Source organism: Cnephaeus nilssonii (genome assembly GCF_951640355.1).
Source record: "Cnephaeus nilssonii genome assembly, chromosome: 1".
Taxonomy (NCBI): Eukaryota; Metazoa; Chordata; class Mammalia; order Chiroptera; family Vespertilionidae; genus Cnephaeus; species Cnephaeus nilssonii.
This window is the reverse complement of record NC_137072.1, coordinates 74,618,630-74,634,815: the sequence shown is the minus strand read 5'-3', so window position 1 is coordinate 74,634,815 and position 16,186 is coordinate 74,618,630. Positions and strand designations below refer to the sequence as shown.

The window sequence follows — 16,186 nt, the reverse complement described above, 5'->3', positions numbered from 1 at the left end:
GCTGATTCTTCTTTTTTCTCTCAAAGTCCTATACTTGCAAAATGCTCTGGTTTTGCAAAACAGAAAAGCAGATGAACTTTCCATTTTGTGTATGGATATCTGTGTCAGTATAATCCTGATGATTGTACATTTTTTTCTTGTGTTGGTCTTTGTCTGTTTTTGTGTTGTTGTTTTTTCCCCCTAAGTAATGTTCTCTTTTGGCACTTTTTTCTTCCACTACCTCTTTTTTTCTCTACCTTTATTATTTACTTACTTATCTTCCTTCTTTTAATTCTCTCTCAACCATTCCATATTTAGCTTTCTATTTCTTTCCTTTCCATCTTTCTATCACTTCTTACATAGTAAGCTATCTTTAACCATCATTAGTCTTTACATCTACCTTTTCAATTTTTGTCTCCCTCTCTTTCCCCCTTTGTTCTATCTCCTAATATGTCACTTATCAACCAATCCCTTTCTTCTCTGACTCCTCTCTTCCCTTCAATTTATCTTTCTCCCTACTGTGCCATTTTCCTGTCTTAAGACTGCATGTCTCTCTCTATTATATCTACTCTCTAAACTCTATCCTACTTTTTTTTCTTGGCCTAGCCTAAACATTGTTGTAGAATATATTTCAGAAATAGTAGTCACTGGTACCTACTTTCATTTTTTATATTCTTAGGGTCTTACCAGGTAAACACAGCTCAGTCAAAGGAACACATTCAAGGAGAAGTATGGGGGAAACAGGCTTGTTACCCAGAACAAGCAGCAGGGGTATAAGGCTTAGGAAAGTAGGTAGAGACAGACTGCCACTCTGTGACTGAGCACTTAGACAAAAAAGACTAGGACTTGTTATATCCCATCGCCAACTCATCATCTGGGAAACACTGTCCTAAATCAAATAAAGGAAACACTCAACAGTTAGTTTTCTTTAATAGTACAGTATAAGTGGTCCTAGCAATGTGTGCTACTAGAAACATAAAGACTTTTGTTGTTGTTGTTAATCCTCACCTGAGGATATTTTTTCCATTGTTTTCAGAGAGTGGAAGGGAGGGAGAGAGAGAGGGAGAGGGAGAGAGGAGAGAGACAGAGAGAGGCAGGGGATTGGGGGAGAGAGAGAGAGAGAGAGAGAGAGAGAGAGAGAGAGAGAGAGAGAGAGAGAGGAAACAGAGAGAGAGAGAGAAGAAAGATCAATGTGAGAAAGGCCCTTGCTGTGCTGGTGGCTGTGTTGGACTATTGATGATTAACACATCAATTTGTTGCCTCCCACGTGCACCCTGACTAGGGCCAGGGATCAAATCTGCAACCCAAATATGTGCCCTTGACCAGGAATCGAACCCATAACCCTTCAGTGTGTGGGTTGATGCTCTAACTGCTGAGAAGCATAGGCCAGGGCAACATAAAGATTTTCATTCTTCATATTCTACTAAAATTATTTGCAGACACACTTTCTTCATACCTTAATTAAATAGTGTAAATTATTTTGTAAAGTAGACATTTTTACATCGCCTTGCTTAGAATACATCTAGGTATTTTGTTTTTATTAATGGCATTTGGCCCACCATCTATATATTCTTTCCTAGAGAAAAAGAATTCTCAGAATTACCTAGAAAGTTACCTTCTAACTCTAAGGAATTCTTAGGAGGAATTTCCTGGGACAGATTTCTTTTAATTTTTTTTCTTCTTCTTAGGTCATACTCCTTTTTTTTTTTTTTAATTCTTTATTATTGAAAGTATTACATATGTTTCCTTTTTCCTCCATTGACCTCTCCCAGCCCGCTCCTGCCCCCCCAGCACAGGCCCTCACCCCACTGTCTGTGTCCATTGGTTATGCTTATATGCATGCATAGAAGTCTTTTGTTTGATCTCATACTGCCCCTCTCTCACCCTCCCTTGCCCTCCTTCTGAGGTTTGACCATCAGGATATATTTCATAAGACCTCCGAAATTTGAGAAAATAGAGTGTTGAAAACTTCCTGAGGAAATGAATCTTTTCCTTTGAGTCTTCTAATGTTCCTGGCTCAGTGTCTTTTGCACATAGTAGATACCTATTAAAGCTCCCATGAAAATACCACAGTGTGCTTTTCCTGCCGGTTAAACCATTGGGGATGCTGAATGAGCCACCACACTCTGTAGCTTAATGTACTCAGCGACATTTGCATTATAGAATCTCAGGGTAAGAAGGGATCTTAGAGGTAGACTGTCTAGGCCACTTACTAGTTGCTTAAATCCACCCCCATCACCAGTGTTATATTTGAATCACTCATTGCAAAATCATTAACTTATTCTAAATAAACTGTCTCTTAAGAATTATCCTCATCAAAATAAAATTACATTTTATGTTTCACTACTTTTTTCAAATGATTTTTTAATCTAGATATGCATGCCTTTCATTGTAAAATACTCTTTCACTTCACTATTTCATCAAAATGTATGGATCATATACTTGTTTTGGCAGATATGCTGACAATCTTCATCTATGAGTCAATGAAACTTAATTTATCATCTGAGACCTCTGTAATGTAAAACATAAACAATGGGGACAAAAACATCTATTAAATTTGAGACTATAGTGAGAAAATAAAAAGGGAAAATGTCCCTGTAGAAAATGACTCTTCGTCAGCACAGGTATCCTTTTGCAAACCTGGATACCAGGCCTGAGTTCCTTGCAGTAAAGGAATTATTCTGTGTGCCCTTGTTAAGTTATTGATAAAGCTTTTAAAGTCAGCTCTAAAGTTAAGGTGCATGCAGTGGGATGGCAGGCTCCGAGGTGACCCCCTCTTGTCTCTAGCACTCCCAGTCCACTGCCATTTCCCCATTTCTATGGCAAGTTCCTACATCTTTTGGCCATCACTTGCTGATTTTTAAATGGCTGGATACATTCTAGCCATGTATTTAGATGATAGTGTAAATAAAAAAGAAAGAAAATAACACCCAAGGATGGCAAATAGGAGATAATCCAGCAAGGCTAATACACCTGACTTATACGTGTTTCTGTCTCACAGCCAGAAATGGACTTCTTTAAAGGGTAGTTGGCCATTGATGAAGTTGTCTGGGAAAAATCTTGAACTTTTCCACTTTACGCAGAAAGTGAAGTAGGATAATGAGTGTAGGGTCCAGCCACCTCTGAACACTTAGTCTAGCAGCCATCACCATGAAGATTCTTCCTCTGGCTTTTTGAATGCCCTGAACATATTTTACTTTAATCATTCACATCAGAGTCTTAACTTAATACTCCTTCAAAGGAAATTCACAAGACATGACCTTTGAGTTACTTTTATTGCTTGCTATGACATATCCCTGTCTACTTCAGTCATGACCTGAAGGGCCCTAAAGAAAATTCATCTTGCCCTCAGGAAGCCAAACTTCATTTCTAAAAGCCAAAAAGGGAACCAGAAATGTTGGATTCAAATCAACAACTATGACCCTCCTTCACAAAACCTCAGAGGTTTCACTGTGACTCAGACCAACTGCCCCATTAAAACTCAGAAAACTGCACTTGATGGGAAACAAGTAATCACCATTTCACAACGGAATCAAAGCTTTTGGTTTGGTCCACCCATTCTTCTTTGCCTCTCACCCTTAGCCCTGTACCATCAGCCACTAGATCTTTATCTCTCACTTTGAAATCATGGCCAATAAGATTTAGAAACAGGATTTAGCTGGTAGCAAACAAAATTCCATTTGGCAGAGCAGAATTCTTCAAATAAAGGAGGAAGCTGAGCTGTAGTTTGACACAGATATGATTGTGAAATAGATGAAGCGGCTCTCAAAGCCCATCACTTCCCCAGTCACAGTCCTCTGCACTCAGTGTCCATTTCATCTGCCTAAGGACCCAGCACCCTCTTTTCTGTGCTTCATCAGAAAATGGACAGTCTTAAATTCAATTACCACTTCTCCATACACTATCTGTAAAACCTACGAATATTACGTCATCTCTTTGCGTCTCAGTTTCATCATTTGTAAAATGAAGATAGTACTTATTTCATAGGGCAGTTGAGGATTAAATGAAACATGTTAAAAATGAATATGCATTGTACTTCATAAATCAACCACCAGGAGGAGATGGAAGCTTATAATTCTAAAGCAATGGTTCTCACAGGATTCCAAGCAGCAGCTGGGAATTTTTTGAGAAATTTACTTGCTCCTGCTGTATCTCAGAACTACTTAATCATCATAGGGGTTGGGAGGGAAGAATCTGTTTCAATGAGTCCTCCAGGTGAGTCTCATGCATGCTAAAGACTGAGAAACAGTAATCCAATAAGGTCACATTGTTCCCTGATTTGTTGCCTGGGTAAAGAGAAGAGCCAGAAGTCAATGAACACACAATGACAACTGCAATTTACAGAAGGTTACTGAATGCTATAATAGCTGTAATAAGTGGTGTACATAAATTATGGCATGTATCCTTATTTTTACAAGCTATGAGAGAGTTGTTTTCACTCCTATTTTTAATCAAATTGAATGAAATTGCCTTAGTGATGTCATTTAGTCACTAAGGATAGAATCTGTATTCCACCTAGGCCATGAATTTACCCACTAAACTACACAGCCACCCAAAGCCAAGACCTGGAAAGACCGTTAAGGGGTAATTTCCTATCCATAGTCTTAAAGTGAATACTTGACTTGTGTCTACTGGTTTTCAAGGGCCTGGCATGAAGGAACATTACTCTTATTATTAATTAATGTAATTTCCTCTGGCTGGTGTTGAGTGTGCTCGCTTACTAGTATGTAATAGCTAAGCACTATGCAGAAGAAAAACATTCTCACCACTAATACCCACTTATACCTGTCCTTTAAAAACAGCATCCATTTAATTCAAATTTTAAAAGGAGGACAAAAAGTTCAGAAATAATTGACTTATAACAGATAAATAAATTGGTCACATTAACCTCAAAATGTCACAGTAAAACTGTAAGAAAATATTATAGTGGGCAAAAATGATTATCAGGGGGCTTCTATTGATATTTGTTGGGGCTATGGAAGTGACTGAGTTTTCATTGCCATTTAAGAGACCTGTGAACCAAACTGTTAATTATGCACTGAGTTCATTTTCTCAATAACAACATAAAGGTAAGCCCAAAAGTCATTCTGAGGATAAAATCAGATGACATAGATGAATCACATGGCATGTGAATAATGTTCAGTATCAACATCATCATCGTTAAATCAGATCCTCATAGTTGGCTACTATGTTCATTCAGGCCCTACAGAAGCAGAATCCAAGATGAGATTAAAGGCACAAGGTATTTATTAGGTAAAACACCTGTGAAAGAAAACGGGGCAGGAGAGCCATCAGACTCTGACTCAGGTCTGACCTGTGTGGAGGCAGGCGGTGGGAAGGAAGATTGCATAGGTAATATATAATGGAGGTGTGGTGCTAAGAAATTTTCAGTGAAGCTGATGGGGAGTCCTCAAGCCAGTCACCCATCAGAGGAGTCCTGTGTCTCCCAGGCACTGGTCTGTATTAGTATCCTTACCCTCTCAGTCATCACTGGCTGGGAGCAGCCCATGTACCTCAAACAAACACAGTGGTGGGTACCAGAGCCATCGGTCAAATACGCTCCCCACAAAGAATTGAGAGGCTCCTTTCAGAGCGGCCTCCTCTGCGTTGCTTCCTTAGTGTTTCCTTGCTAAATTGTTGACTAATACAAGCAAACATATGAGTAAAACTAACAGGAATGCTTTCATCTTTCTTCAATAACTCTCATTTAAGAGCCACCAGCTACTCTGGATTTGTATTGAATGAGTTAATACTTAAAACACTGATTGATGTCTAGCTAATGGTGAATACTAAACTGTTATTAATATGAGGATCTTTGAGTTTAACTGAACTTCTGAAAGAAGGCCACAGGACTATGTCTGAGGTGCTCTTCTAGCTGGCATTTAATGAGGCAATGTGGTCACAAAACCTTTTCCTATTAGGTAGGCAAAAAAAAACAAGGCAAAGATGAGGAGACAGAGAGGAGCCTCTCCAGAAACTATCTCCCCACAAAAGTTCTTATCACAAGAAACAGAATTGCTTGTAATTGTATGAGGTGAGAGATGTTAACTAAACTTAGGAACACTATGTTTGTCATGAGGGACCTTGCCTTTTTATTTAATTTTAGTTTTAAATCACAAAGCTACCTCCGATATGTACATGTATGAATTCAGTGGTTAATGCATAATCACATCATACAAACTATTCATAAGTAATCAATTATATTTAACTTACATACAACAAAGTTAACACAAACTTTTTCTAATAAATTATTTCACACAGGTATATGCTTAAAAATCTATTTAATTGTTCAAACTGTGCTAGAGAATACATATTGTGGAATACATATTTCATTAGATTCAGATACAACATTGATGATTTCCAATGGGAATTTCTTACACTACTGATTTTTTTTATCGAAAAAAAATGTATCATTTGCTACCAAATCTGTGTTATGTCAAAACAAAATTTTCAATTCTGCATTTAATTATGTCACTTTCAGCTCACTGGTTTCATAAATATTACAGATCCAATTTTAATTATTTTTTAAATATTTCTAAAACATCTTTTCTAATCACTTTTTTAATGAAGATCTATAATTGACTTGTGTTTGCATATCACTTTTCTCTACACGTTTTATTTTTTTTCAAAGAGAATAGCATGGAATGTGCAAAAGCTCTGGCTCTCCAAGGCAAAGCAAAAAAAACTACAAAAAAACACCCACAAAATTTACTTCTGTATCCTGATTTTTAACCTTAAGTTTTGTTTTCTCTCCTTGTCTATTTTTTTTAATATTAGAAATGATATTATTAACATAGACCCCTTCAGGCGAGGGCAATAAGAGATTCAACACTTAGAATATGAACATACAATACTTAAGAGTTGAGAAGTAATTACCTAATAAAAATAACAATGTTACTATTTTAATTACTTGGAGGCTAGAGCTTTACATTATCAAAATATTGTGGTTTCAAATTCATTGGTAATAAATTTATTAACTTTCTGGATCAAAATGGAGAGCCTTTCAAGATAAGCTGTGCGGTCAACAATGACTTAATTAGTCAGGATAGCAGGACTCCGGGGTCAAGGCTGTTTCCACCATTACAGTCTTACCACCATATGAAAATGGGACCTTATTTGTATAGCACTTGTTTCTGTCATAGGTGTAGCAGGTTTCATTGTCTTCATCACAGATATTGCTCTGGGTGGCAGTAACCACTTGGTTTCCCAGTTCCACTTCTGTAGAATCACATTTTTTACAGCTGAAAAACAAATCTATGCATTAGGCAATCCCCATCAAATGTTGTATCCAAAATAAATCCATTCTTTGCAGTGCTCTACAATGTTGAATGGTTTATAGGATTTTTTTCAACCTTTAATATAAAAGTTAATTGAAAGTAAGTAATATGATTAATAATATACTATTGTTTTGCCTATACCATATAGCAACTTCTACTCTGTTAGATTAATTGACAATTGTGTATTGGAATTAAATAAGTTATTTATGGTGACAAAGAAGGAAGAATATTTTTAAAGAAATTGTTTGATACTGAATTCTGTAGTTTCAAAAAAAAAACACCTACATGTTAATATGCCTGAAATCCAATTACTGAGCTATTAAGACAAATCAGCCCTTCCTGTACTAATGGCAAGTATTTCTTTGTTAGAATAAACTTATAGCTAACTTTTATCTGCGATTACATTTTATGAATTTATGGTACCTAATAATAAACATGGGAATTAATGTATTCAAAAGTTAAAATTATATTGATAAATGTTTAGACCCCAACATATTTTCCAAAACATTCTTACTAACAAGTTAATTTTTTAAGTAATTAACTTGCATATATATGTATAGTAGTATGAAGGAAAATCTCTTACATGTCAGACAAATGGTACACAAATTTGGTTCTCAATGGCGAGGTGGGATCAGAGATATTCTCCCTGTTGTTAATAGGAACACTAAAAAAGAGAAAAACAAGTCAAAATGATCAAACTAACAGATATTGCTATTTTTTGGTAATAGGTATATTGCTAGGGCAGTAATTTTCATGAGGGCATTTAGTGAATTTAGCACTCTAAAAGAATCTATGGTGATGCTCATACTCAGATTTCACAATAATTTGCTATAATATAAGCATTTCCTATTCAAAATAAACTTCACAACAGCTCCTCTCTCAGTGATGTTTGCTCACTTGGCAAATACGTTTTTCCCTTTAGCAATCAACTCAAGTTTTACCCTCTCTATGAGCTCTATGATAACTTAGATCCAATCTCCACCCCTCAATAAACTCCTTCCTCTTTAGTCTTATTAAGCTCGTCTATCTTTATTATAACAAACACCGTATCATAGTTGCTTGAGGCATAACTGCTTCCCTAGACTACATAGTTCCTTGATGCAAAAACAGTTATGTATTCCCAGTGCCTCACTACATGTGTAGCATGTGGAATATGTTCAATATTTGTAGAATGAATGGACAGCTATTATTATCCACAATTTAGAAATGCATAAATTATAAATTAGAGAGGTTAGCAACCTATCCAAGATCACACAACTACTAAGTAGTAAAGCTGTAGCTGGAATCCAAATCTCTTGATTTGGTGATTGCCATGAAAAATTAGATAATGCTTATCAACTAGTTCAGGTGATCTTATTAACTTGTACATTTTTTCATCTATGTCATCATTCTCCTCATATGGACTCATCTCTACCAAAAGATACAAAGAAAAACCTGTGTTTCCTAACTCAGTGTTTAGCAATAATATTTATATAAATATCTAAGCAAAAACCTGGATAACATCCCTGAGTCCTCCCTTTCTGTCATGACCTATATTTTAATCCCATGTCACAGTTCAATTGTGAAATCCATCCACTTGGTTCAGGACACTGCCTCTTCTCTCCTAGCAATGCCTTCCTTCAGTCTTGACTCCTACAAGTGCATTGGCTACATTATTGCCAAAATGGCCTTTCTAAAATACAAATTTCCTTCTCTGCTTAAAACCTAGTGTCTCCCCAGAAATACCAGGGTATCTTTAATGGCATGCTGTTGCTCTTCAGCCTCATCTCTCACCATGTCACCCTCTTTACACTACATGCCAGCTCTAAACAACAGCTGACAATTCCATAAACTTACCAGGCTTTTCTCATCTCCATGTTTTAATAACAAAAACAGTTCTAACATTTACTAAGCGTTTACAGTGTACCTGGTACTATGCTAAATATATTACATGGTGATCTAATGTACTCCTTATAGCAACCCAATTCTAGGATTCCTTTTCCTAGAATGATTTTCCTCACTTATCAACCCTGTCGTTCCCCACACATTTACCCAATTAATTCCCATTCAGCCAGCTAGCAGCCATCATTCACTTCCACTACTTACTCCAAACATTCTTCCTGCCTCCACTGCCACTCTCCACCAGCCCACAAGGATTGGACTGGGTGCCCTCTAACATCCTTTGCCTATTCCTGTCATCATAGCATTTACAATACTGCACTGTAATTGCCTTTTTATCTGTTTACAGTTCCCTACTCGACTGTAAATTCTCCAACAGTCCCCAACTCAAATCCTCAGTAGCATTCAGTAGCACTCAACAAATATTTGTCGAATGAATGAATGGATCTATTCTTTATTGGCTTGAAAGGTTCTAGTAATATCAGAAAGGGCTTTAAATATTGATAGAGATAAGGGAATAAACATGTATGAATGTCTGCTTTGGGTCAAACAGTGTTCTAGACACTTTTATATATTATCACATTTAATTCTCACAACCCTATAAAGTATATGTATACTAATATATCTACATACATATATTGTATCCCTCTTTTATAGTTTAGGAAACAGGCTCAAATTAGTCGAGTAATTTACCCAAAGTCATATTGCTAGGAAGTGATGGCGTTGGGAATAATGCCATAATGACATGGCAATAATAATAGAACTTTTAGAAATGAGATCAGAGAACCATTAATACACATCAGGCAAAGTGGATGAAGTAACTGAATTATCTGAATTCAGAAAAAAATATAAAAAGAATGGTCATAGAAAAAAAGATGAATTAGAGAATTATAGAGTGCCATTTAAAAATCTGAAGATTTAAACAAGATATACACTCCTCTTCAATGAAGGCCATCCATCCCTTCAAGTTGCATGCTTCTCCAACTGTTCTCTCTCTAACAGGGAGCTGAGTGGTATAGAGTCTGAATGGTTTGAGAAAACCTGCCAGAGGAAGTGATGTCTAAGCTAAGACATGCAGGTTAAGGAGAAGTTAACCAGGCTAAGAGGAGTGGGAGAAAGGGTTCTTCAAGCTAAGGAACAACATGCAAAAATAGAAGAGGAAGAAAGCAATGTGAGTGGGGAATAATAAGGACACTACATTATTTCTGGATTTTCAAACATGAGGTGAAAAAAAGTGTCAATAGAAGAGCTTGAGAGTTATGCTCAGTGGTTAAGCCGAGGCATTTGTAATTCATCACAGTAACAATGTTGGGTAAACCAAGGTATTTTAAGAAGTTTAGTAACAATCAGGGGAAAAGGAGACATATGTAAAATTTTATACAAATTTTTTTAATTAGAAAAAATGTATAGTAACATAAAGATAATTAGCATGTAGGTTAGGTGGATGAATAATAGCAAATACTTTTTGAAAGTATGCCAGGAACTATTCATTCTCTAAAAAGAATAGATCTCAATTTATCTTCATAGTAGCTCCATGATATATATACTATTTCCCCCTATTTAAAGATGAGCAAGTTGCCCTGGCCGGTTTGGCTCTGTGGATAGAGCATTGGCCTGCGGACTGCAGGGTCCCAGGTCTGGTTCCTGGTCAGGGCACATGCCTGGGTTGCAGGCTAGATCCTTAGTAGCGGGTGTGCAGGAGGCAGCCAATGATGACTCTCTCATCATTGATGTTTCTAACTCTCTCCCTCTCCCGTCCTCTCTGAAATCAATAAAAACATATTTTTTTAAAAGATGAGCAAGTTGAAGTTTATAGAGTAGTTAAGTAACTTGTATACAAGAGCACAACCAGTGACCCAACCAGAACTTGAAACAAAATTTTAAAAACATTCTATTGGATGTTACATTGTTTCAGAAAGAGGTACCCAATTGCTAGGAAAGTATTCAAGGCAGAAGTGTTCACAAGGAAGGCTTTACTGATTGGATCCAATAGGAATCTCATTTATTAAATATCATTAGCATTTTGGCAATTAAACGTCAAGACTCATAACTTATAACTTGGACTACATGTGAAAAGAAATGAATATCTAGAGTCCAATGGACAAGTGAAGACTAAATCAAATTAGTCAATTTGATTAGTCTGCCTTACTTTATCTCTATGCCGCCACTTGAGTACTATGTAAAATACTCTGTAGTTCAGATGTGGTACAAAATAAAGCTCTTAGTGTTATCTCAAGTTTCATTTTGAACTGATCAAGAGCAACTAAAAGTTCAGATTCAAATGGAAATAACTCCATATAAATAGGGCATGTTGATGACGAGATCTGAACCTTCAGTTATAATCATCTGATCTAGCTGACTGGTTTTAGATTGTGTGGAAACCTTGTTCCTGCTCCCAACTTGTGCATAATTGACTCAGGTCCATTAACTAGATTCAGTCTCATGTCAGGTGCTACATATCATAAAGAGGAGCAAGACATAGTTATTACCTTCAAACAATGACTGATATGACAGAGTATCTCTGCTTACAACATGAAGAAATGAAATATACAATACCACGTACATAATCCTGATGTTCCTCTCCACAATGTCTTGAGTAGGATCATCGGGAGAAGGGATGACCCTAGAAGTAACCTGGGCACACTTGCATTTGTTGTTCACAAGAACAGTCCTTTCATCTTCGTCTTGGGCTGGAAAGATACAATGTATTAAGAAGAAATGGACCTGGGGGGTGGGGAGGGGTGGTAAGGGCTGGGAGGAGGGAGATAGAAGGGGTGGGGGGAAATGGGAGATATCCGTAATACTATCAACAATAAAAAATACATATTTTAAAAGAAGAAGAAGAAATGGGAATGAAAATCTACTTATCAACTTTAAATTGAGTTCATCTTATTTCCTGCAGGAAAAAAAAATCAGTTTTATGGTTGATCAATTTCAGCTTTCTCCATTTGTTCTCCTTCCTAATCTAAAATAGCTGACTAGAATCTCACAGCGTAGTGAAGGACATCCAAATGTACTCCAAAAGGAATTTTCTTCTTCCCTTGGACCAGGCTAGAGGCACCTAAGCTGAAAGAATTCTGGTTTTAATCCAATGTTTTAATGGAGCACAGCTCTCTGAATTATGTAGCCTTGTAAACATGAGTACCAGATGCCAAAATAAGAGAGAAAACAAAAATCTAGACTGGATTTCTCTCAGACCAAAGCATTCCATTCAAAAGTGAACAAAAACTAACATTAGCCTTTGTAAACCCAGTGTGAAATGCCAGGTCCTTCACTGAACTCCCCTTTATATACATAGTTTGTTACATTGCATTAGAGCGGAGCACAGATACATTTTCCCCAAAAATAACCTTACTTTGTACGATTTTTAAGTATTCTCCACTACAATCTTCTTAAACTTAATTATATTCTTCTTTTTTGTAGTAACAATCAGGTTATTATGATATAATGATCCAATCAAATAAAATAACAGTTGCTATATTAATATTTCTCCTGAGAATTATTTTTAAAGTTATAATATATATAGATGTAAAATGTTACAAATTTGCAAAAACAATTCAGAAAATATTGAGTAAATATATATTTAATTTAATGTGTCCAAATGCAGAAAAAATTAATAAATGAATAAATTCACAGATGACCATAAAAGCCTTAACGCTGAGTATCAACATTTATTGTCTAATCTGAATATTAGACAAAGAAGTCTGGTAAGTGTTGCAAAGAATAAATAAAGAAAATGTATTAATATGTGGACTTAGATCAGTTAACAGATATTTGAAGAGTTAATAGCTTTAATAGTGCTAATTAAATAAAAATGTTAGATATATTTTATTCCTATAATTTTAGCTAAATAACCTTTAAAATTTCCTCACATCAAGCCTCAATTGAACAAAAAAGCAACAACACAAAAATTTAGCACATAAAGTTATAAAGGTTAAGTGATTGGGATAGATATCTCTGTTACTGGAAGCCTAATTATTCCAGATATAATCTCAGAGCTGAGAGGACCTAATTGCAGTATTTCAGTCTTGGTGATAATAATTATTACAAAAACATTATAAGATCATTATTATCATACTTATAATTGTTTGAAGTATTTTATAATGTTATTATTCATAACTTCTTAAATCTTCTGATAAAAGTCTGTATGGCACTGGAGAAGAAACATTATGAAGTCAATTTAAGATCATCATATAACTCTGCTTAACATTTTGAAGAATAAGATGAATTAAATGGTGTCCTTTTCCCTACTGCTGTATTCATGACTCTTAAATGCTTTCTCAATAAAATACAAATGAGCCAGAAATATCTGACCAAAAAAAAAAATTGAATCAAATACGTGAGTTGACAATTAAGTCTTAAGTAGAAAATGTCTGTATTTTATTTATGGCATACAGTTTATTTTCTTACCTGAAACATAGGAAAAAACTAACATTACTGTTGTTATATAAAAATATTAGGCAGCCTACATACCTACTAGAAAATGTACAAATACTTTCAATTCACCAAGACTTATAAGATTCAACCCTTTCTCTCACTGACAGGTAGCATTTTCCCTAACAAATCTATTATTAAGGATTGTGCCTTACTTTATTCAAAGAGCAACTGAATTATAGCAGATGCTCAATAAATATTTGTTAAATTTAATTTAATTCAGTTCAGACAAATAATAAAATAGATTTAACAACACATACTACATATGAGCATAATTAATTTACTAAAAGGTGATTCTCTTATACAGGAAAAATAAGATAGTAGTTAGGAGTATGGGTCAGAGGATCAGAGGGCCTGGGTTCCATCTACTACATGCTTGCTGTGTGAGCTTAGGTAAGACATTTGGCCTCTCTAAATCTCAATGGGCTCAACTATACGTAAAAATTATAATAGCACCTATCCTCAAATGGTTGTTGTGAGAATTAAATAGAATAGTATCTGTAAAGTAGTTATCATAATACCTAGAACCTAATATGTGCTCAATAAATGACAGCTCATGTGTGTATTTATACATATGTATAGATACCTTTACTATACATTTTTACTGCTATCTTTATATTGTAAATATTATTAGAAATTCATTATTTTTAATGCTAAATTAGTATGAAATATATTTTAAAGGATTATTCTTAATTATATCATACTCAGTCTTGAAATAAGAATAAAGTCAGTTTTAGAAACAATCCAGCCAAATTATATCACACTAATCATGTGCCCTTCTAGATGAAAATTATTAAAAACTGTACTTCAATATTCAGAATGTACTCCATTTTCTACAGTACTTTGAAGGGTTAATACATAAAATAGCCAAAGTTTGGTCATCAAGTTATAGACTCCATAAAACATTAAACATCGTTAATAAATCTGTAGGCCCAGACCCAGAAAAATTATTAGAACTAATATTAGTCTGTCTTGGAAAATAAAATTCCATTGGAGTCTATGTTGTATTTAAAGCAATTATTACTTCATTTCCCTGAATACTAATTTAAGACGCTCAAGAGGAGGACTACTGATTTTTAAGATTCAAGATGGATATTCATATAAGTACAGCTATCATTACTTATCCAGAAATATATATTTTCTTATTCTCTAGTTTATAGTACTCAAACAAATAAGAGATAAAGAACTATAATGAGTCTTGTCTGCATAAAGATCATTGTCCATATAAAGATTAAGGTATGTTAGAAAAAAGTATCCAGCTAGCTGGCCAACCAAAGCACAAACATTAATGTTTAGATCTGAAGAACAGATCTGTGCTATATTTTTCCTTTTATCTGGCTTTATTTTCAAAATATCACATACCTGTCACAAGAACAGCCTTAACAAAAATGGCCAGGACTCCCCAGAAAAGCAAATGCTTCTTCATCTTGCCTTCACTTCTTTTGAAAACTGGAGCTAAAACCATCAGGGTTAAGGTGTGTGTGCTATAAGGAGTGTGCAAATGATGTTGCTTCTGCTTTCTTAAAATAACGCTTCAGGCAGCTAACAAACTAAAGCCAATCACAACTGCGGCTAAAGTCTGAAATTTTCATGCTGCACTGCAAAGAAAAGTATGCCTTAGATTTACCTATTTTCTTCCAAAGCATCCCCCAAAAGTCATCTTGATGCAATCACTTTTTATTTTACATTTACTCTATCTAATTAATGCAGAAGACTAATAATAATTTCAAGGCAAGAGTCCATTAAGAATATTAAGTAGGAGTGTTTAACATTATTCCCTAGACAATAAAGTTTTCAAATATATATGATATTTGTTGGGCTTAGAACAATAAATAAAAGAGGATAAATGAGCATGTTGGTTACATTTACATGCAACATCAAATCTATGTTTGGGTTCTGAGTTCTCTCATTTTTTGAGTCTCCTAGAATTTTGAGAGGCACTAAAAAAATACTTCAGGATCATAAGTAGGCAAGCAGACTTCATAGCTGGCAGTAGAAAATAGCAGAATGAAAGCTATAAAGCCTAGCACATAATTGTTCTCCTTCAATCAATATGTATTGAAAGTCTAGCAAGAACAAAGTGCCAGGCTCTAGAGCACACGATATTGCTATACTGTCAAACTTTACTTTCATTTTAATTTCCACTATCATAGCATTTAGAAACTATTTGGGGTTAAGAAAATATACTGGATTCACATGAACAATTATGTCTAGTAGAAAAAGAAACATCTGAAAGCACATTTTAGTACTGTGGTCAGGGTGTCAAAACAAATATTAACATTTTAGTAATGTGGTCAGGGTGTCAAAACAAATACAGAGCTCCTCATCTGTAACTGTAGTTTCTAAATAACTGATTTATTCCATCACTCCAAAAAAGAGTAATTAGAAGTTAGCTTGATACTTTTTACAAATTATTATGTCCTTGAAAATAAACTCAAGACTAGTCTAGCTCCCCAAAACAATTGGATAAATTCATGGGGATAAATTAAAGCTTCACAAAAGCTTATTTTTTTTAAGCAAAAATTACTTGATTCATAAATATACTATATTTGGTGTTTATATTCTTTCAGTTTTATAGTTTTATCTTTCTATTATGTAAACTATGCATCTACAAAGTT

General features: G+C 35.0%; 1 protein-coding gene across 1 annotated transcript; it reads right to left on the bottom strand.

The window, feature by feature from the left end:
• Positions 1-6,227: 6,227 nt before the first annotated feature.
• On the bottom strand, positions 6,228-14,994 carry JCHAIN (joining chain of multimeric IgA and IgM; the record flags this gene model as incomplete). The annotated part of the gene is made up of 4 exons (XM_079761605.1): positions 6,228-7,220; positions 7,840-7,920; positions 11,698-11,824; positions 14,931-14,994. The coding sequence occupies 4 exons, from the start codon at positions 14,992-14,994 to the stop codon at positions 7,016-7,018; spliced, it is 477 nt and encodes a 158-aa protein (XP_079617731.1). The 3' UTR covers positions 6,228-7,015.
• Between the last annotated feature and the right edge of the window lie 1,192 nt (positions 14,995-16,186).